Source organism: Elaeis guineensis, chromosome 2 (genome assembly GCF_000442705.2).
Source record: "Elaeis guineensis isolate ETL-2024a chromosome 2, EG11, whole genome shotgun sequence".
Taxonomy (NCBI): domain Eukaryota; kingdom Viridiplantae; phylum Streptophyta; class Magnoliopsida; order Arecales; family Arecaceae; genus Elaeis; species Elaeis guineensis.
The window spans coordinates 104174451-104198287 of NC_025994.2; the positions used below are offsets into that span (position 1 = coordinate 104174451).

Here is a 23837-nt window from a genome sequence, read left to right on the forward strand (position 1 = left end):
CGGTACAGTTGAACGAGGTGAAGGAAAAGGAACAACAGAGACAAAAAAGACCGTGGCAACCATAAAAGAGCACCCGACCGAAAAAGAAAAAAAAAAAATGGTGTGGAATTCAAATCCAGAGCAATTAAAAAACATTACCAAAAAAAGAGATTAGCTAAAACGCATGACGACTGGTAAAAAGAGTGGGGAAACAGAAAACGTGGAGCCGAAATCTACGGAGGCCTTCGAGTCTCCTCTCTCTTTTTTTTCTTAAAATAAAATTCTCTATCCCATCCTGTAAGGCCAAGCGACTGCAGAGGAAGTAACGATTTGCATATACATCAAGTTTTACAGGCATGAAATATAATAATCATGAAGATTTTTCAATTTGATGTTACTAATAAAGCAGGTTAAGTTTATAAATCCAGTTTAAAAGGAAACATTAAAAATACAACTACATATCTTCACCGTAACTCATTGACCATATCAGCAACAATTCAGCAGCCAGTAAATACAACGTTGACTTCTTCAGCAATACATGAATGGCGCAGGATTTAACATACAAGTGTTCAAATAAATCCTAGCAAGTAATGATGAGCCATGGCATGTCGTGTTGATTGTTTACATATCAGAGCAACTGCTGTAATAAATCTTCAACGAATTAAACTGAGTTAGAGAAGAAGAAAAGACAATTTTCATAATAATTAAAAAAAAAACAAAAAACAAAAAAACACCGCTCTGAGCTTTATCTTCCGCAAAGGTTTGAGGTATTGGAGAGATGGGTTTCTAAACTAAGTGCTGCAAAACAACGATGAAAGCAACATCAGTTGATAAAGGCTACATGCCAAAAAAAGGAGTCATGGTCATTTTTGAAAAAGCAAATGCAGAAATAAATCCTAAGATCCTTTTAAAACAAAATAATCTCTCATTCATCAGGATTAAGGAAAAAAAAAAAGCTAAGAAAGAAAGAAGCAATAGCTCAGAGAAATGGACCCGTGGAATATTGTAACTAAAATGATATAAAATATAGTAACCAGAATGAGAAAAATGAAATCAATATGTCTTGTGCTTTTCTTTATATTCGATGAAAGGCAATTGCATGCATGATGCAGAATGGTATTGATAGTTAATACCGCCCAGTACCTTGCAGCATGCTATAAGGATGAATCCTCAATATTTTGAGGCTAAAAATTGTTCCCTTGCGGATCAAATTGGCATGATAGTGTGGCACTTTGAAAAACCTTACATATTAACAAAAATCTCTATCTACGTAGTAAATCCCTTCTGAATCTGAATTGATGCAAGACTGGTTGTTGCTTAGGTTTGTATTCAATAATCAAACCAGTATCCTTCATATTTGTCAATAGTATAAAATCAGGTCATATTACTACTCAAACATTTAAATCATCCATAGCTCAATCGAAGCCAGCAGTAGGTAGAAACTGAACATGCTCATGGAGCTGTGTGTAGCTGGAAGCCTGCAATTACTGAAACTCCAGTACTTTGTTGTAGCTAAAGAATGAATCCAGCCAGCCTTAGCAATACCTCATCTCAACCTATAGTTGTTTTGGCCAAAGGTTGGCTTGCAATGATTGTGCTATTTTCTAAAGTCACAGTGTTATGTGGACCTGCAATTACAGCAAGACAAATTGGGAAACAAGCAGTTGTTCAAACCCTACAGGTAATGGGATTTACAAGTTTTAGATGCCACCATACATGCATTTAATTTGAAATACTCTGCTAAAACTGAACCTAGTAGCCTTAATTTGCACTGTCATTGAGATGGTTATAAACAGCTTTCACAAGCCACATGCTAATGTACCACTATAGCATGCATGTAGCAGTACATGGCACTGGGGGCCATACAACAGCAGTAGCACCAATTTGATCAGTACAGTCAGAACTTTTGTAGCTCTTGTCACTAGAGTGAACTCAGCATACTAGTAATCTGAGAATATAGTAACTGAACTGGAGCACTAGCATTTTAAACATATCTTGAGGAGTATATGTATTATCTAATATATTGATGTCATTTAAAAAAAAAAATAAAGATCCTTGTTTGGCTACCTTTCTATAAATAAAATTTCATGCACCAAATTTGCATCCACATTCCCATTGATCTAATTACAAGAAACGTGCATCATGTTGAGTCCTACAAAATAATAGAAGACACAATTATTCTGATATTGAATTAGCAGAAATAAAAAGTTGTGAGGACTAGTGTGGATCTTACAGCAGAGATTGTTTAAGAAATAGTAACTCAAGAAAAAATTAGTTCCTTGTATTATACTAAGCAAAAGTAGCAGTGGTGGTCTCCTTGGTGATTTTACCTTGCAAAACAAAAGTAAAAACCAGATTTTACTTGACCATGAAGTTGGCACCACTTTCCAGAGGGTTGACAACTAATTGCAATTCCTGTTCATACATAAAGCCTCCTTCTACAAGTTCTGCTCTGTATCCCACCCAATATTTGATGGGAAAAGGATTGAGCTGTAATGATGACAATTATATGGATGATGATCTATTTCTTGTGCTTTTTCATCCTCTTTCTGTGTTTCTCCACCTATCTCCTTTTTTGGACAATCAGAAGAGAACAAAGAAAAAGCCTCATCATATTTTGTGGCCTTTTCCAAGACTGAATCTGATTGTACCAATGTTCAACAAGAAGTTTGACTGATCCCCAGCCAGCTCTTCTGGTGGATTGGCTATATACAGGCCAAAATCATAGAATTAGAAAGAACCAGCCAGTTTGAATTGCTATAGCCTGCTTTTGAGTTGATTATACCGTGGGGCTATTATTAGTCATTTAGAACTTCAACATAATTTTAACTGTTGAGAAGAATGTGACCCTGCTGCACTAATACTCAAGGATGCACCTCAGGACAGTGAAACCTAGGTTGCAAGAGCACAACTATCGATATTCGACTTATGAAACCAAATTATTTCAGAATTTAGATTTATCTGAATTCCTCGTAATTACATTTATTACCTATTAGGCCTTAATTACTCTAGTCATGTCACAGTTGCTCTTATGGGCTACCATCATCGGTGGCTTATAACTTCACCTATAAAACTTGATGGATCACTCTTTTAACATATTGATAACATGAAGTGGTTTATCATGAAACCCAAATATACTGGTCTACCAACTTGGACATGTTTAATCAAGGTAAACCAGGAATGCTGAACTGGTTATATTCATTGTGGTGGTGATCAGTCATTATCGTGTCCAAAAGAACTTTCTATCTCTATATTACTGTGCCCAGAACATTAAATAAAGCTAACTGGCAAGCATTTATGAAAGACACTACTTTGTATGGTAAATAAACTACTCTACAGATACAAATATTGAGAGGGATTAACTTAACTATAGTAATCAACAATCAGAGCACATACATCAGCTTGGAAGTGGGGACATCTGCAACTGACTCTGAAATGTTCCATCAGGTATATCTTGAGGATCTAAATGATCCCTTTTTGAGCGCTCCAGAGAAGTTGCTTCAAAGATACCTAGTAAATGGACCATTATTTAATGACATCAGATTCACAGAAATGCAAGAAACAATTTATAATAGATAATCAATTGCATGAATACATTTTCATTATATAGTTTTGGATAAAAAACATTGGCCAGCATAAAAATCCCCGAATTCATAATTTGTAACCTTGGGACATCCATAAAGCTTAAAACCAGTGAACATGTTTGTTGCAAATTAAAAGGTTGGAACACTTAAGGAAGAACAGGTGAAGGACCAATATGGATGTTGTGCAACAAAGGTCTGAAAAGAAAGAGAGGAGCTTAGATTGAGTAAGGATCAGAAAACAAGAGAGGACCTGATAACCTTAAATAAAACTGGTGAGAAAGAACTCAAAAACTCAGGGTGTCAAATGATGCCGGCCCTAATTGGAATAAAAATGAAAAAGGATTCATAAGACCAGCACCAAGCAGTTGGATATAAGACTCAGCGGTTATATTTACTAATATAAATAATTTTGGGATAATTGACACCCAGCCCTTTGTTTGGCTAAATTTGCAATTCAATAGTTTAATCCCTGTTCACTGACCTGCCCCATGATTTCAAGCTGTTTAATGTTCAAGACCTAGCCCTGTACAAGCTGCTGCATAACTGTGTGAAAATGGATATAACTGTGTACATAAGTGTAACTGTGTGGAAAACAATTGCGTAAAACACTGGCGTAAGTGTGTAGAGGACTAAACAATAAATGCTAAATATGTAGGGACCAGATGCAAAATGGCAGTCAACATAAGGACCTGGTGTTAAGTCCCTCAATGATTTTGGCCCCAATGTCAGGACACATCCAATCAAAACAATGTCGAGACCATTAAGCATTGGCTGCACAATACTAAGTGAATAATAGTCATTCTAAAGTAACATCTAAAAATAGACAGTTCAACAGTCTATTTCTTGCAAATATTCTAACAGGAAAAAATGATTTCAAGGGAAAAAGTATTATGCCAAAAATCAGTGCCTAACATGCAGACTAAAATACTCAGTTTAACATACAGCAGATGAGAAATATCTAATACAACAGTTAACATCAAATCCAGATAATGTGAGCCACATTAACCAAGGCAAATGTGATGAGCAAACTCTGGTTCTTCAATCAGCTTTAATAATGTATTAATTCAAAAGTTTAGGCTTCATTATGACTACATGTCCTTAAAACTAAGATATGTAAATCAAACCCAAATGCTTCCTGTAATAGCCTGGTATTCTGCAGCTTATTGTACTGCCTTAAATTATGTGTTCTTGTATTAAAAGTGGCACTAAATGCTTGACTTGGGTGTGGCCAGCCAAACTTGCCCAATCCAATCAGCTAGGCCTGATCAAATTTCAAGCCACCCCCAAGCTGACTGAAAACTACCCTAGCCAAGCTTGATCAAGATCATAATTTGATTTTATAATGTGTATATAAGGATGGACTATGCTCCTCTCTAGAGGAAAGGATATCTAGTTCTATCAAGTCCAAAATCAACTATTCGGCATTTAAATTGAAGATCCACACCATTGATTATGATCAATACTCCTAAAAATGCCTAGAAACCAAATAACGTATATTTTGGTGGTTTCTAACCTATGCATCATGTGAATACAAAAATGGACAGTTTTTGCTATGGTAATGTGCTATAATATATGATAAAGCATTTAAATTGAAAATCTATCTTATCTATCGTGATCTACACATGTTAAAACATATATAGATTAAAAATCAATAGATTATAATGTTGAGAGCATAGGAAAGAATTCTCACATCATTTTTTAACATTGCTTTTTGGTAAACACTTACTGGCATTGTTTTTTGCCAAACACTAACCAGCATGTACATATGTACAGAAGTACTAAACAACATTGGATAATTAATTGAAATGTCAAGTATGTCAGGCAAGCAAAAATGCTGGTTCTATATAATGAAGAAAGTCCAAGCAAGGGCAGTGTAAATCATCAAGAGTTTCCTGCAGTTTTTATCACAAAATAATAGTATTTAGTAAATTAGAGTTTCTTTATTTCAATTCAACATGAGAGACAAAAGATGTAAGCTTCTGCATCACTTAGCTGGTGTCTAGACCACTACATGTGAATGATTTGAAAAAGATAAGCTAGAATAACAAGGGAGGAACCATGAAATATACCAAATCCCAGAATCGAGGAGCAAATCAGAAAACCTAACAGTGAGAAGTCCATTTTGTATAATATCTCCATAATAATGATGCATCCTCCTGAAATCATTAAATGTCTTGGAGAAGAGAAAACAAGATGCAATCTGCAGACAGGTGAATCTCACATAAGCCAAAACCCTCAGTATATACATCAATTTATTTCCAAAAAGCATGAAGGGAAACAATTTGCAGAAGTGGGTTCAAACTATGTTAAATTGCTAAGATCATTAAACATGTGCTTGCAAAACTGTGGGAAGTTACCTTTCCTCAGCAACATTATCAATATAGAATATAAAAATAATCCCAAAGAGGACTGTACTCAAATAAGCCCAACTTGGAAACTGGAACTTAGCAATGCTATCAGTTGCTGATCCCTGCAGTCAATAAATGAAAACAAATTAAAAACATACAAGGAAGCAAAATGCTATAGAGCTTAATAATAATAAAAAAACAATCACGCAGGGCAAACAAAATTTTCACAAGTTAACAATTATTGCATGTATAAAGACAAATTCAACCTATACTTACCAGGATCGTATCCCACATGGCTAGAGGGAAAAGAAAGCAGGTAGCTGAAGCAACAGTAATTGCATGAAGTCTCCTCTTAAGCTGATTCTATAAGAAAACGCATGTGATCATTAGCTACTACATGTGCAATTGTCAAATTTCAAGGAGTAGTAGAAAACATAGAAGATATCCCAAAAAGGTAATAATACCTTGAGTGACACACGCCGTGCAATTACCCTTCTCAAAGCTGATAAGATTCCAGCAGAGATGGGCACTGCTATTTCTTTAATTCCTAAAATTTGCTTTTCCTGTACCAGTGGTTCTGTACCAAAGCTATCTATAAATAGCATTATCAAGTCAAGTTCATGTAATTACTGGAATGTCCTTTTGCTACAACAAAAATAATAAATTCTTCACAATTACGAATGTCTTATCTATGCTACCTTGTTGCAAATTTTCACAGTTCACAGTATTTAAGATGCATAGTTTTCATATCAGCATATCTAAATTTCCATTACATTTTGGATACAGAAAGGTGAATTTGTTCTTGTCGCCCATCCTTCTGATAAGAAATAATATGCTGCCAACATAGCAATGAATCCACCCACCTGGGAAAAAAAAAAGCCATGGTTGTTGTTTCCATATATTATGTGATTGTCTTCTCACAGAATGCTGCAGGAAAATGATCAAACAATATATGGAAGAATTAAATTATGTTCCTTGTGGTCAAGGTTTTAAATCCCGTGGGACAGGGTTGTTCCGCTTTCCCTATAGAATGGGACCCCTGCTGTCCCGCCCCATCCCTATGGCAATTCCAGTCATGCATATCTTCCATCTCCTTCCCCCTTTTCTTTCCTTTCTTTATTTCTTTCTTTTTCTTCTTTCTTTCCTTCTTTTTTATTTTTTCTTCTTTATTTCCTTCCTTCCTTTTCTTTCCTTTTCTTCTACCTTCCTTTCTTTCATTTCCTTTTCTATCTCATATCATTTCCTTTATTTCTTTTTTTTTCCTTTTTCTTCTTCTTCTTCATTCCTTTTACTTTTTCCTTTTCTTCATCTTTCCTTCCTTTCTTCTCTTGCATGGATAAGTTCCGGAGTCCCAACCCCATTCTGGTCCTATTTTCTCGTAGGAACGGGAGGGAACGGCTGGAGACCCCCCATCCCGCCGGGAATTAAAATCTTGCTTGTGATATTTCTCTAACGATACAACAAATCAAAACTTTATGCATGTTGACCGGTTAAATCAACTAGCATGCCACAAAAGATTAAATCAAACTGAAATATGCAGGCCTAAGAAAAAAGAAATGGTTTAGATACAACTAGTCACACATGGCCGCATAGCAATTGCAGATCATGAGCCCAGTCCAATACCACCCTGCCCCAATCCCTGCCCCACTTGAATGGCAGTCCATGTGTTTTACACACAGGAATTCATGGGGCTAGTCACAACTATTTGCGACCTAAAAGTTGTAAATAAATGATATCTAACAGCCCTGTAAAATGGCTTAATGTTTGTTCTTATATCCCAATATACATGACCAACAAGTTCTACAATATTCGTTTTCTTTGCCTTCCATCTAAGTAAAATGGATAGAGGTGCAATAAAATGAATACCAAAGTCAACCATACCAAATGCTACTCTTGCCAAAGAATGCTTAGCTCTTAGATACACAACTGGAGAGCTGCATATGTGATGCCATGCTTGCAGCCAGCACTGTAAAAACTCATCTTCAAGAAATTAATAAATGTATTTATGCTTACTTTTTTCCAAATATTAGCTCTCCGTCCATACAATACTGCAGATAAAACTCCAAGGACAGCTCCCGCATACTCTGCCAATATAGCACTGCAGCCTCAACAGAAAAGGTAAAAATTAAACCTCAGAATGTGAGTATACAAGAAAAGAAAGTAATAAATTAAGTGATATATCAATTGCAGATTATTCCAGCGTTATGCATATTGTGGAAGACTGCAAGGTTTGCTTGGTCAAAGGTGGAGAGAAACAAAGTGAATGCAAGAAATTTCATAGCTGACATGAAAGTATTGATCCCATGAGGAGGCTCTTTTATGTTCAAAAGCAGGCTTCCCAAGAGTAAATAGAAATTGACTGTGTAAACAACTGCAACACGGTAGAGAGCAAAAACATAAACTTATGCTCTTTAAATGTGAGCATAACTTATTCTATTGCTAATCATCGTTCTATCATTTTATATCTCTTGTCATAATAGCCTCTTGTGCCACATCTATTGGCAAATGTCAGACAGACATGGTCAAGTAAAATTACTCAAATGCAAGGTCACCATGTAGTGCAGAAAGGTAAACAGATTTATGTCCAAATCAGCTCACCAGTTTCCTGAAGAGTTACTCTAAACGAAGGGTTTAACCTGACAAGTTACTGTAGCATGCTTGCCAAGTGCAAAGTCCTGTTTGTAGTTCTGCAGTGATCAAGGTCTGAAATGCTGCTCCATGTCATACAGTTCCATATTATAAATAGTGCCAATATTAAGTAGTTTTATGTCTAGCAATAGTGGCTTACTTCACTGACATACTCAAATACATAGCCTATAATTGGTAATGAAGTAAATTATCCTTAGACATGAAATGCATCATCTCATTCCAGCAGATTCTGAGCAACTTGTTTTCTCCTTCAAGTCACTCTATTGGTCCTTTGAATGCTGATACAAACCGAATCACAGCAGTAACTGTTGGTTTTGAAGGGAAATTGAAAACTCAAAATTCCCTCCATCTATTTCCAATAAAACCTCTAACTTTCATGAAGTTTAGTCCCACATTGGAAAAAGAAAAAAAGGGAAAGAGGTTTATTTTGAAGACCATTCTCTTGGGCATGAACACGCGCGGGCACGCGATCATGCTGCGCCCGTGTCTACTGCATGGCGGGGCTTACATTTTGTTTCTCCCATCTTTTTTATGTTTTCCGAATATTTTGTTTTGCCCGTTGAGATTTGTTAAGTTGTTTCCGCCCGTTTTGCGATCGGTTAAGTTGTTTCCATCCATTTTGACTGGATAGTTATGAGATTAACATTGTATTAGCCAATCCGTGGGCCTATATAATGTCCCTATGGTGGAGGGGTTTCAATGTAAAAAAATACTCACTCCTTCCCTTCTTCTAATCTCATTTCTTCTCCACCAATGTTTTCTTCTTCAAAATTTTTCTTGATCCTTGATCGTTCATCTGCTGGGTTGAAGCTCTGTCATCCTCTCCACGGTCGTGCCCGTAGAGGAGGTCTTCGACTGTATCTTGGGACGGATTTCTCAAATCTGATCCCGCACGAGGGTTGAGAATCGTCTTAGGACAATGCACTGCACGCCTCTGATCTGTAAGTTTTAGATTGATTTAATATTAATTTTATATTTATTTTAGATTGATTTAATGTTAATATTTGTTTGTTAGTTTAATTAAATTGCAATCGGCTCTTGTGGGAAATAAGATTCCTAACAATCTAAGGTGAAGATTGAAAGGGGTGCAACATGAGGACTTCCTAAGGGGTCACCCATCCTAGTACTACTCTCGTCCAAGCCTACTTAACTACGGAGTTCTGATGGGTGACATGAGCTTCTATATTGTATGTGTAATAGTAAAAATCTGAGTCAAAAGAACGTAGTTTAGGACCTAATTTACTCCGTTTCCTTCAGATTGATACTATTAACCCTAAGTGAAGTTAAATCTTGAAAAATACTTCACCTATTGCACAATATTTATACCTAGCAAAAAATTATTTCACATTATTAATTTTAATTATGTTGAAAATTTTGAGTTTTGAGGGGGTTATTGGTTTTGGAGGAAAATTGAAACATCTAGCTTTCATGAAGTTTAGTCCCACATTGAAAAAAGAAAAAAAGGAAAGGGGTTTATTTTGAAGACCCTTCTCTTGGGTTTTATGAACACGCGTGCGTGGTCCGGCCCAGCCCTGCTTGCATGCATGCGATCACACTGCACCCGCATCTGCGGCATGACGGGGTCTACATTTTGTTACTCTGATCTTTTTTTCTATTTTTCGAACATTTTGTTTTGTCCGTTGCGATTTGTTAAATTGTTTCCACCCATTTTGGGGTCTGTTAAGTTGTTTCCGCCCATTTTGATTGGATAGTTACAAGATTAATGTTGGATTAGCCAGTTCGTGGGCCTATATAATGACCCTGTGGTGGAGAGCTTTTGATGTAGAAAAAATACTTGCTCCTTTCTCTCTTCTGATCTCGTTTCTTCTTCTCCGCCAGTGTTTTCTTCTTCAAAATTTTTCTTGATCTTTTGATCCTTCATCTGTTGGATCGAAGCTCTATCATCCTCTCCACGATCGTGCGCGCAGGGAAGGTCTCCGATTGTATCTTGGGGCAGATTTCTCGAGTCTGATCCCACAAGAGGGGCGGAATTGCCTTCGGACAATGCACTGCACGCCTCCGATCTATAAGCTTTAGATTGATTTAATATTAATTTTATATTTGTTTTAGATTAATTTAATGTTAATATTTGTTTGTTAGTTTAATTAGATCGTAATCGGCTCTTATAAGAAACAAGATTCCTAACAGTAACTACAAATCAATAGTCATTCATCAAACAATTCAAGAATGAAAGCTTTTATTGAAAAAAGTTTTGAATAAAAGATTACATAAGCAACTTCTAATTTATAATAACTCAGTTCACTGAATGGGCATATATATTTATAGACTCTTCAACAAACTGATGGTTCAATTTTTGTTTGAATCAAAGCGACGTTAGCTACAATTACTGTAAGAAAAGTGTTTTTCTAAACTCAATAAATCCAAAAAATATATATACCTAAGAGTCTTGTATCGTAAAGTTCAATATCAAGTCTGGTTATGGATAAACTATTACTTGCTCTTAAAGATACTCTTCTTCCAATGTATTAAATGGTCAAGTATTTTCCTACTTTAAATACAATAAGTTTGTAAAGAAACAAATATTATGATAGGAGCAGCAATGTATTCCACCCCATCAAGTACCCTACTTGACCTGACCCTAGTGGGGCAAGTTTTATCCAAAACGCACCAGATCCGAATCGGATACAAGTAATGGTAAAACCCACCCCAAACCCGATCTGGATATACATGACACTTCACAAATCTCCTCTCCGAAGAAAAAAAAAAAGAAAAGATTTGGAGGAAAAAAATTTTCATTTTTGTAGCTTTACCCGACCCAATCCATCCAACATGCTCCATCTAACTCTACCCACCTTGCCCAACCCCGAGCCAAGTATGGGGCACCAACCCATTGCCATCCCAATGTTAGGAGTTCAACCAGGCAGCTGCTCTAATTATTATGACAAAATAAATGCTGTATGTGCAATTACACAAATAAGATTTACACTCCTGTCATTAAATTAACAAAAAAAAATGACAAAATATAAATACATGTAAAGCAGGTCCAACCAAACTTATTGGATTACTAGAGAGGCTAGAATATGTTTCTTTCGTATTTCTTGGGAGTTACTAACTTATATCCAATTTAGTGGAGTATTTTGAGATGACAATGTTTTTGGCTTTTGGAATCTCCTACGAAGAGTGTTGGACCAGTTTTGGCACCTCCTATGGACCTCACCTTTGCACCTGCTTCCTAAGTGCTTTCTTGATCCTTTTTTTCTCCCACACATACAAATAGATCGCATCCACCCTTGATTCAAGAAACTAAAGTTCAACTGTATATATTTGTCGTGATTCTGCACCTTACTATCTTCTCATGTTGGGCTTACTCATTTATGAATTTTGTAGGTTATGACAGGAATATGAGTAAAAATGAGTTTCGTAATGTGGGCGATAATGGCAAGAGGTTCCACCAGTATTTTCTTTAGCCAGTAGTAACGGTGACTTTAAGTTCTTGTGCTTCGTTTCCCTATCATAGACATACATTTACTTGATGTTCAGGAGGTGTCATAGTACGTGTCCTTAAAATATGATACATGCTGATTTAATTCAACAATATAAGACTGAATGAGAACTAGAGAAAAATTTTGTAGAATAGAATCTTAAATTAGTCAAATTAAAACAAGGTTCAAATTTAATTTTGTGAAATTCAAAATAAAAGTAATCTATTGTAAAACCGAGGGCCAGAAGATGCTTGCAGTTAATATTTTGCTATGTTCAATAGATTAAGAATCTGGACAAGTTCAGTGGACAGACAAAGCGGAGACGTGCCATTCTCATGTCATGCAATAGCAACATGCTTCAGAAAAAATAAGAGAGAAGTGTGCAAATGGTAGAAGGCTCAAATTATTGAATGGATCAGAATATTAGACAAAAAATGAGGTCCTACTGCATAAGATAGCATGGCCATGGTCAGAATGCAAAATTGAGTGCTGAAACTAGGGCAAATGGAGCAGTTATGAGTACAGTGGTGGAAGCAAAGGATTTGCAGCAATGTAGACCAATCCCACTGCATAAGATAGCATGGCCATGGTCAGAATGGAAAACTGAGTGCTAAAACTAGGGCAGATGGAGTAGTTATGAGTACATTGGTGGAAGCAAAAGATTTGTAGCAAGGTAGACGAACATACTGAAGATAAACTAAGACGGCACAGGCAAGTTTAGCAAAGATGTGATAATTACTCAACCAACAAAAAACAGATAGCATGTAGGTAGGTATGAAAAAGGTTTTGGAGAAGCTGGCAATAAAAATGCATAGCCTTAATACAAGTAAATAGCAAAATCCTATTCTTGGATAACCTCATATAGTTAGGAGAAAACTATTACTGATTATGGCCATGGTTATTGCCATTATTTCCCAAGCACTTCCCAGAATACAATTTCATACAATCAAATGAATGAAGAATAGTTAATGACAAATTCAAACAAGAAAAAAGGTGTCCATAATACCCCTTCCCCCAAAAGAAAAAATGTGTACGTTCCTAAAATCTTAGTGCTGTAAATTAGACTGATGTATCTGGAAGCTATTTGGTAGCTAGCTGGTACAGTACTTCATTTAAATGCAGTAAATATATAGACCCATAAGTACTGGGGTTGAGGTCCTGGTCTAATCAAGACATACTTGACCTTACCCAGTCCTGATGATCAACACAATATAATACACGTTCTACAATTTTACTCTGATACCTTCATGATCTCTTTTACAGATTATTAATAAATCCTAAGTTTGCCTCCTGCCATGATTCACTTGACCCATTGTGTCAGCTCCAACCTTATGATGCTATCATGGCTTTCCCACATCCAGCTACCATATCCTATCATCATTCTTTTCTCCCAATCCCCACTACTTTTTCACACACGGACCTACATGATATTTGGATTTCAATCCAATCCATACCAAATGCGACCTTGAAACAATAGATCTAACAAATTTTTAACCATTCAGACCCAGACCCAACCCAATTGATGGATGGGTAGGCTTCAGTCAAAATATGGACCTGAACCCACTACCGGATTCCGGTTTGAAGGTAGGTTATCCTGAAACTGGATCCAACCCTGATCTTACTATATAAGTAAATGCAAAAGCATTCAATACACAAGAATTCAAATACTCACCATATCATAAGATTTTCAACAACTTCTTTGTAAAGCTGAACACCATTATTGCATTTTATCTTTAAAATTTACATAACAGGAATTCAGACAAATTGCACCCAAAATGTTCAAGAGAAAAATGTAAATATGTACCAGCAGACTTACATAAGTGGGCCACATGATGAAAGGCCTTTTCCCCACAATATATAGTATAATGCCATTATTCCTCCATTTATTACAGTAGGCACGACCTGAAAAACTGATGTCCTTTCAGAAAAAAACATGTAATTCCCAATTTTAGTTTATATTAATAATGCTACCAACTACAATAATGGCATATAATCCTTTTGCACAAGAAGTAAAATTAAGGAATTATAGGTAACCTGTGAATTGGGCAGGGGCCTCCCTTTCCAAGGCTTCTGCAGAACCAGGAAGATGATAGAAGCTGGTACCAGACAACTGAAAATAAAAGCTATTACTGAGTCTCCTTGATGGGATAGATAGTTGTACATGGAGTAGACCGACCAGATCCTCATGAAATTGCCAATAACATGTATTATTTGCAATGGAGTGTGCCTACAAAATAAACAAATATTACAAATGATCCAACAGTACAGCATTTGTAGAAAAAACCAGAAAATATATCGCAGCAAAGACTTAAAAAAAAACTTGCTCATAAGAATCCAAAAAAAAAAAAACATCGCAAGAGCTTAGACATAATATTATTTGCAGGCATGGTTTCACCAAGTCCTAATTGAATGAGTAAGATAGTTTATCCAAAAAAGTAGGTGTCAGTACATAATAGTCTATATGGCACCAGAAAAATGCGAGCATGGTGCAATAGTCTCTAGTCTCTACCATTGTAACGTGAGTCTAAGTATGACAGTCTAGAACATAGATAAGAGTTCACAAAAATAATATGCAATAATAAAAAAGAGACACAGAAAGGGTAACAGATGGATTTGTACATGATCAAACAAAGTTGTAGTGCTGAGGAATAACTTAGCACCATGTAATAGTTCAAAAAAAAAAAGGGCCACTTTTTTAAGCCTTGCCTATCAGTGCAGCCACCTGATCTTCCCAGACTAGAAAATGTTTCTCTTGCCAGTGAATCTCATATCATTAACATTAAAATTTTCCTAATAAAAAATTATACTCTCTCCCTCTCTCCCCCTAAACTTCCCAAAGTTGCATGAAGGGAACATACTCTAGATAGTTTCACTTTCCATTCAAGAAAATAGCCAGCTCCAGGCAAATACTTAGTTCTGTACATAAAAGTGTGTTAAAGAAAGCTGGTCAACTTACAGGTACCAGATTGTCCAAACAGTCAGAAAACAGTAACAGCTGGTCCGAAATACATCCTTAACAGGACACAATATTTGCTCCAAAATTAGTTGGTCCTCGTATTTGCAAGTTCTTTATTATCAAGTTATACCCACAATAGTTCTACAGACAAAAATTTAACTCATACTACAATCCCTTCATATGTCTGACAGCTAAACAAGATTGGACAAAAACAAGCCAACAACTTCCTCTTTCCCATCTTCCATATCTGATTTCGTCACATTTGCTCCCCCTTTCCATACATCCCGAAACCCTTTATTTAAAATATAAAAAGGAAATTCTATTAACTCAAACAAGGCTAAACAAAGTTGGTTAATGAGACAGTAAGAAGCTTTGCCAGGCAAGCCAGAATATAAGGTAACGAAGAAAAAAGCCCTAAAGTTGCCAAAACCTGGCACAGTGTGGTCCAAGATAGTACAAGAAGAAAAATCTTTCTCCTCCAACACAATCAAAAGCTTGTCCAAAGACCATCTTGCGATAGATAATCTCAAGGAATCTGGAATATGTCACCATGTTTTAGAAATTTTGTCATTCCAAAAATTCCAAAAAACAACATAAGTGGCAATAATGCTTAACCACTACATGGATCCTACACATTCTTATTTCTGAAAGTCAAGAAAGCTAGCCTAACATCAGAAATTTCTAACATCCCACAAACTGAAAAAAAATGGATACGAGAAAAGGCTGTAAAGACCTCACTCTTACAAACATCCAACTCGCAAAGGAAATAACCTTGGAGAGTTTCTAATGAATTTGTTTTCTTAATATTAATGTATGATTTGAAGTTTATAGCAAAAGATATTGCTCAAGTGTCTACATCCTATCATTCAGAAGAAAATCCATTCCTTCTATTCATTACATATATAGACAGCGTGCAACAAACTTTGAGCAAATGCACAATGGACTGGTCAATTTTGTTTCAATGTCAGTGTTTTTCTAAACACCTATCTATGCTTAAAGTCTATTGCAAAAGATAATAGATGAAAGTAACAGAAAGTCCTTACTTATCAGAATGAAGAGATAAAATAAAACCTGCCCCTTCTTACCATTATACATGAAAAAAAAAAAAATCAAAGCTTAACAAAACTGTTAATGGCATAATAAAAGATCTAGGATGAACTCAATACAAGCCTACCTACATGATGTGTGTACTTTGCATAATCACTCCCATGAGCCTCAAGGTATCAAAAGTAACTCAAGATACAGTGCAAGACAAAGCTCAATTCAGCCTTTGAAAACAATGATATGAATATCCATTGCAAGGAAGTGATTTTATGACATGTTGGTTGAAAAGGTGAAATTCAAAAGAAGAATTACATACATAACTAACAATTCATTTAAGGATAGTAAATTAAACAATTAAGCTCCTAACCCAACTAAAGTCAAAAGAACTTGGTAACGCAATAGTGAGAAGTCAATTGGATATTATAGATAGAAAATTTTCAAACAAACCTATGCGACATGAAAACCAGTTTGCGAAAATATTGATGGAATTAGGCAAGCATTCTTTATTTCTAGTTGATATGTCATGTATGTAGTTATACATGCATAAATTATCAATTTGTTTTCTTCCGAGTCCATATTGATGGGACAACACATGGATGACAATGATGACCTCATGTAACACCAATATTGCAAAACATCTAGAGCACCAACTTGATGAACCAATTATTTTCAGTGCTTCAAACCTCCTAATTTCACTTTGCCATCACCTTAAGCAAGAATATCCTCTCTATTTTTCACCTTGCATTTTTTAAATCAGATGAACTTGAGCCTAGGAGTGCAATTACTGTATTGATGGGTTGATTTGGCTCAACCTTTCATAAAATGAAAGCAATAGCTCCATCCGAACATGATTCATCTAACAGTAGGCCAGATTTGTTTAAGATGTAGCCACTAGTAGATCCTCCCAATACACAGATGGCCCCAAGACCCAAATGATAGGTTTTTAGATAAAAATCCTAAATGTAGTTGGAATCAATTGGTAATACTTAGACTGCTCGGTTATTGGAATTGATGAGCTTCAACTGTCATTTCCGGTCCCTAAAAAAATTCCTTTCAGGTCAACTATAGGTCTACAATGATGGCATTTTGTCACATTTTTATGGCTTCTAGTCTCTTCAGGATCCAAATCATGGTCTCAAGACTCTCCTCTTGAAACTCAGATATCTCCACAGCTAGCTAGTTAATGCCTTGGCATCTATTTTTCGTTTATGTACCAAAAGAACGTTCGAGGTGAAAAAGACCCACATGACTGAGACACTAATTCTCCACATATACCAACAACCTTGAAAGAGTAAAAGAAATATACATTGATATAATACAAAAGAAAAATTCTCCAAGCAGAATAAGCTGCCCTTTGAGCTCAATATATGAAAGATATTATCATCATCTGAAGGTACAGAACAGCCACAATTCCAGTCCAGCAAAAAATGAAAACTCTCATCAAAAAGATAGTTCACAACTCTTTTCCTCGCTAACTGAAACAAGAACGAAAAAGTTACCGTAATATTTTTTTAAAAAAAACAAAAGAGTCACCCAAGATTATGACCCAAGATTATGCGAAGTCCATAAACCTCCCAAAATCATTTATCCAATTCCCATGGAAATCTCATCCAAAATCGGCAGCAAATTATCTCACTGCGTTGGGATCTTCCGCAGGATAAGGTTAGGATTTAGCAAAAGGAAAACAATTACAACCCTATTTAGGCACATTCAAAACTAGAAGAAGAGCGACGACGAGCAGCCAAGAAATGGACGTTTGTACAAATCCTAGACTGTCTAACTGAGAAATTTTCAATGTTTAGGTCTGAAAAGGAAAAAACAAACCAAGAAAGAAAAGATCCAAGCAGAAGTTCATTACAAACTAAGCTAAAGAAACAAGAAAGGAAGTGGAAGGAATTGGGTATTTACCTGATGGAAGTGGAAGGAGCGGCTCGGGAATCGGCGATGGACGGCCTCGGAGACATCATCTTGAGATTTCCGTCTGTTCCCAGACGTTTAATGAAAGATCAAACGGAGGAGGAGATAGCAGAAAAACTGGGTTTGTTTCTTCCTCACAGCTGCTGCTTCTTCTCGGCCTTCTTCCTACGATTTCGAGGGGCAGACACGGCCGGGGGTTCAAGAAACGGGCACGCGAAGCCAATCTCCCGTGCGAGGCCTCTCGGTTTCCGTGTGAAGCGAATACTCTCGCACGTGAGATACTCTGAGGGGAGATACTCTTGAGGTCAGGCCTCTGCGGGGGCAAGCCACCAGAGATGCAAGAAACCTACAATTTCGACGAGATACTCGCGGTCACCTTTTCTTGCGCTTCTGGTTGCTCCGCGTCTCAAACAGATGCATAAGAGCTCGCTCGAGTCTGCATCACATTTAGATTAGTCTTGATTACAAATAGCTGCAAGTTTTATTCTAACTCGTTGTGAGCACACACGTCTATGGACCAAAATTATATAAATAAGATTTTGAAATGCTATAATACCGATCAGCTTGACTTTATTTTATTTATTTATATGTTTATTCATTTTGCTAAAAGAGGTAGAACACCATTACATATGTGGGAAGGGAACCTCAACGGCATCAAATTGAGGTAGCCAAGTAAGGTTGGTGGGGAACCCCACGGTCAACAAAGACTCGACTTAGGTTCATACAAGCACAGTTTGCGAGATAGTCCGTGTCTGATTGGCTTTGCAAAAGACACGCGCACAAGAAAAGCAGATTCATAGCAAAATAGGTATTCTTAATTTTTTTTAATATTAATTATCTAAAAAATCTTATATTTTTTTAAAAATTTTTAATTTTAACATAATTTTTTAATTTTTTCAATCAAATAATGTACTATCTAATTTGTTACAATATTAATCTGCTGTCAGTGAATGTTGAAATTTGCTATTAAGATGTTGATGTGAAAATGAGATACATAGATCTCTTCAAATCATAAGAACCCAAAATGCAGTTCTCTCTGACAATATTTTCATCATAGTGTGTACTAAAGACAGATGGTTTGGTCCAGGAGGATGCGGGTGGTCTTTGATCCTCCGGTCTCAAATGCCAGATTGGACTTTACGAGGTGAAGGTGGCAAGACATTCCCATTGGACCAAATTACTGGTGATGGAGTTGAAGCAACAGGTGCCTGATTAGTTTTGTCATCTCCTTGAGGGGAAATTTTTCCCTATACTTCCAATGGGCTTCAAGGGAGCCTTGTCAGGAGCCAATGGAGATGGGGTCTTGGCATGAAAGGCATTCTTAGGGATCGAGCGGATGAGCTAGTTGTGCGATGGGATGTTCTCGTGCCCAAGGATCAAAAGATAGAACTTATTGAACTCCGGCTTGCTTAGCTTCCAGGCCAACAACTGACTCAGGTAACCAAAATGCCGTTGGGCTCGCTAAGGACCGAGCTTCTTGGCTATTTGATACTTGAGGTCGTTGAAATTGATTCGGACGGCGAACAGCATCGATGCTAGCAGCATCTTACAATGCAGGACAGCCATGTAATTCACCAGATCAATAGAATTAGGGTTCTCCTCTAGTTCTCTTTATCCTCTCTATTAATTTGAAGTTAGGATTTTTCTCCACCTTTTACAAACTACATGCACCAAAGCTAATTCCCTACCGCTCGGCCAAAATAATGTGGGAGAAAATCTCGTCTTTGGGGTATAAAACCCTAAGGTAAGCCCAAACAGAGAGGTCCACACCCAAGAACAAAAATCACCGGTTAGAACTCCTCCAAAAACCCTGGCCGCAAACCTAAATTTTGATCTGATAGATCGCAACCCTAATGAAAACAAGACCTAGCTAGAAGAGCACCTAATTTGACGGCTAGGAGCTTGAAAAAGTTCTCTCTTTATTGACGAATTGCTCATCGAGGAGCTTCCAAAGATCGACTCTATGCTCTACAATGAGGGAATCTGCTCGAATGGACTGGATCATGGGGGGCTCGCGATCGGAGTGCGGGATTGGAGATATCAAAGTCAGAGAGAAAAAGAAAAAGAGGTGGACAGCAAGGAAAGACTAAATCTTTATGAAGAGAGGGAGAGGAGGGAAGGCTGAAGCTGACCTTTGAGAGCTCGAAATGGTGAAGGAGGTAAGGATTCAAAGTGCATCATTGAGCATGCAGAGAGAGCTTGCTTGAATTTTCTGTCTCTATTTCTCATCTTTGCTTCTGCTTTTCCTTGCTTTACGATGCGGATGACAGATCATCCATATAACATGATACATCAATTAGCAGATTGATACCTTATTTCCACATTAGCATCTTAATAACAAACTTCAACATCTATTGACGATAGGCCAACATTACAACAAATTGGATAGTATATATATATTTGATTGAAAAAATTAAAAAATTATACTAAAATTAAAAATTTTCAAAAAAATATAAGATTTTTTAGATTATCAACCTTTTTTTTCTTAAGACAAGATTGGCAGGAGACGTTGCTCCCATCAATCCAAGACACTGCTGTCATAGGATCTCCTTCTAACACAATTCAGTCTTTCTGGACAAAAGGGATCGCCATGTGAAGAGCATAAAACACTGCCATGATCTTCACCGCTGGCACTGAATTGGTTTGAATTGGGATGGAGGCAGCAAACAGGACCTCACCTTCATCATTTCAAATTAGAAAAAACCAGCACCAGCAAGGTTGGGTCGCACCGATCCATTGAAATTAATCTTGATATGGCCGGATTGGAGGGGCTTCCGAGCAACAAGGGGTGCTGAGGTGGACCCGCAAAAAGGTGCAAGATGAAAAAGCCCCAGATTCCAATACGCATCAATCTTGGTGCATTCTAGGATCGAAACCACTCAGTTCTCCAGGGGTGAGCTTGAGACAAAACCTTGCGATGATGCATTGGTCGACTCTGAAATATTTCTTCATTCCTACCTTTCCACGGCAATCATAAGAGAGAAGCAGCATATGATTGCCGCCAACATTTATCACATAACGTGGGAAAGCAAGGATGAATTCCATGGCTTGAGATAATTTGGCAAGTGACAACATCAAAGTACAAATGAATGCTCAATATCAATGATGGACGCTGAGAGTAATTTGTATTATAATATAGAGAACTCCTTGAACTGGCAGTGGCTCCATAGATTCACTGGCTGACGGCCGCACTGGCTTCCAAGACGCAGCACTAGTTAGCGTAGCATCCAAGATGCAATACTACTTAGCTTAGCCTTCCAAGAAGCAACACCAGCTGGCTGGCTAAGAAGGCTATCCCATGGAATTAGCGTTGCTCTACAAGTAGCTTTCCTCTCTGTCTTCTTTTTAATTGTACGTTGCGGTCACCCACATTTCAGAGCTCTCAAAAGATACCCTACGGGCAGGATGACCAAAAAAGAAGGATAAGTAGAAGAACGAAGAACTACAGCATCAGCACCCTGCCCCGCCAACCAAGCTTCACTCCTCTTTCCTCACTAGTTCTCCGCACATGAACTGAACACGATAAAATTAAGAAACGAAAATGATGATTAAAAGAGAATAATATATATATATATATATATATATATATATATATATATTTATAATTCTATTTTGATAATTTTATTTTATTTGATAATATACATAAAATTATTTTAATTATTTATATATTTTATGTTGAATTATAATTCTATTTCTATATTTGATTTCTATAAATAAATAAATATATATATATATATATATATATATATATATATATTTATAATTCTGTTTTGATAATTCTATTTTGGTTGATAATATGCATAAAATTATTTTAATTATTTATATATTTTATGTTAAATTATAATTTTATTTCTATATTTGATTTCTATAAATCTAGACTTATAAATTATGTTCTATGTTGAATTAGTAATTTTGTTTTGATTGATAATATGTATAAAATTATTTTGGTTGTTTATTTTTTTGGGGTATGGGATAGGTACGGGGCGGGTATGGGTTGGATATGGAGAAATAGGTTATCCGTGGGTATCCTCGAATCCATTGGGTATGGGGATGGATATCTCTTTTCTTATCCGATCGAGTATCAGGTAGGATTTAGATATATGATATTAAGTTCGAGTTTGAAGATGAGTAGTACAATATTCGATCCAAATCCTATCCATTGCCATCCCCATTGTTAGTTTGCTTGTCTCTTTCCTTTCAGAAAAACAACTGAACCAAGTAGTATGGCTCATGTACATGTAAAGACTTGAAATTGATCGACTTCAGCTTAAGCACGTTTATGTTGGAACGAAAATAAATAAGAGATGTTGGTCTGACATGGAAACAAGCAAGCACTACAAACTACAACCTGATCCTCTAATCGTTCACCAAGAGACAGCATCCCGATTCATCTCCACTTGGTAAACAACAGTAGTAAATTGAGTTGAAGAGCCAACAAAGAATTTTATTGGCAATGCAACAGCACAAGCAAAATATTCAAGGTCATTTAACATTGCTATGAGATCTCAAGCATCAAAGAACACCATAACAGTGGAAAAAGCAGATCAAAATCTGCAAAAAGAACTCTCATTCCACCTTCTATTCGTACTTTTTGTATCCTTGCATAATTCATAGAGTTCAGCAACCGTAAGATCATGGTATGTCCATGCAAACATATCTTTGTACTCTTCTCTGTACTCTTCTCTTGGCTCGTTCAAGAATGCGGCTAAACGTGCATTGCTTTAGCAGATGTCTTTATTGTCATTAGAATGACTTAGATAATGATGCTTTTTGCTAGTCACTGGTCAGCATCCCTCCCCTAACCGTTCTCGCAAAGTCTTTGCAATAGCTAGGAAACTAGTCTACGCCAACCATCAAATACGAGATTGGGCCCCTTAGGGCACAAGGGGATACTATCTTTATTCATTCATTTATTCACCTCCGCCCCTACCTACCCCTGTTGGGGGTCCTGATCTCGATCAAATGCAACTGACTGTTCTTTTTCGGTTTGAGGCGATGGATAACTTTTTTTATGATGGGAGCGGGTCAGCCATGGAAAGCATTCTGCAGCTCACTGGCCGCCCTACGTCAATAGTCTTCCTAACTTCTATTCTCTTTTTTTGTTCTAAGGTAAAGCCCTAGACCTTTGCTTTAGGAAGTTAGCCCATTTGGTACAGTGTAGGGCGTGGATAGGAACCGAACTGTCTCACAATGTTTTAAACCTAACTCATAGTTGGATTAGGCCTTTGTGCCTAGTATGAACTACAAAATCATTGAATCCAGATCCGCCAGTTCTATTCCTTCGCCTTTTTATGATCTCTTGTTACGAAAAATAGTCTAAGCCTTCCCCTTTTTTTTAGAAGCCCCCCCAAGGATTCCATTCTGCTTCGGTTCGATTAGGAGCTTGAGTATGAATCAGTTCAAGCATTAGTAAGGGCCAAGGAGCCCCACCTTTGTGTCAAAACTCTTTTTTCAGCCTACTTCATCTTCCCTGATCCAAGAGCTTATTTAGGGTCTCGATGCGAGATCAGCAGTAAAAAACTATCATTTTCTGCTCCAGAACAACAGCCCTCGGATAAGATAAGCCTAAAAATAAATATTGCAAGAGCAGTAAGAAGTCATGGTAGTAAAAAGTGTGGTGAGAACTGTCACTATGATCCGCATTAGGTGCGCCAAAGAACTGTAAGTGCTTTCGTCAAATGATGCATGTGGGCTGAGCCATTCCCATCCCAAGTGGTGGCTCGATTCGGCCTGGCCTGGTCTCGGACATATTCTACTACATGACTGGAAAGATGCTTATTCTTTTAAAAGACATCGCAACTTGAATGCTAAGAGAAGTCGCCCACAGTCTTAAACAACTTGTACGAAGAAGATCGACAGAAAGTAATAAATCAGCATCATCTTATTGCATTTATCCCAAGTTAGCTCACTAAAGAGT

General features: G+C 36.9%; 1 protein-coding gene across 12 annotated transcripts; it reads right to left on the bottom strand.

Moving 5' to 3' along the window:
• Positions 1–346: 346 nt before the first annotated feature.
• LOC105045285 (uncharacterized) lies at positions 347–18265 on the bottom strand. Of its 12 annotated transcripts, XR_012138975.1 has the most exons (13): positions 17912–18264; positions 14038–14230; positions 13820–13905; positions 7925–8009; positions 6696–6774; positions 6376–6503; positions 6188–6274; positions 5921–6033; positions 5633–5763; positions 3376–3489; positions 2047–2131; positions 714–777; positions 347–619 (listed from the first exon to the last, which is right to left on the bottom strand). XR_012138975.1 is itself a non-coding variant. In XM_029266431.2 (11 exons), the coding sequence occupies exons 1-10, from the start codon at positions 17968–17970 to the stop codon at positions 3377–3379; spliced, it is 1074 nt and encodes a 357-aa protein (XP_029122264.2). In that variant the 5' UTR covers positions 17971–18265; the 3' UTR covers positions 347–777; positions 3348–3376. The 12 variants fall into 12 exon arrangements, 4 of the variants coding, with proteins under 4 accessions (XP_029122264.2, XP_073108585.1, XP_073108587.1 ...); XR_012138979.1 differs by lacking the exon at positions 2047–2131 and having other exon boundaries at positions 3348–3489; positions 17912–18265; XR_012138974.1 differs by having other exon boundaries at positions 347–777; positions 3348–3489; positions 17912–18265.
• Positions 18266–23837: the final 5572 nt, after the last annotated feature.

Coding starts and splice junctions, on each gene's coding strand:
- LOC105045285 (XM_029266431.2), bottom strand. CDS start 17,970: ATGATGTCTCCGAGGCCGTCCATCGCCGATTCCCGAGCCGCTCCTTCC. Junction 8,010..13,819: donor TCATCATGTGGCCCACTTAT/GTAAGTCTGCTG, acceptor TTGAGGCTGCAG/TGCTATATTGGCAGAGTATG. Junction 6,275..6,375: donor CACGGCGTGTGTCACTCAAG/GTATTATTACCT, acceptor GTTTTCTTATAG/AATCAGCTTAAGAGGAGACT.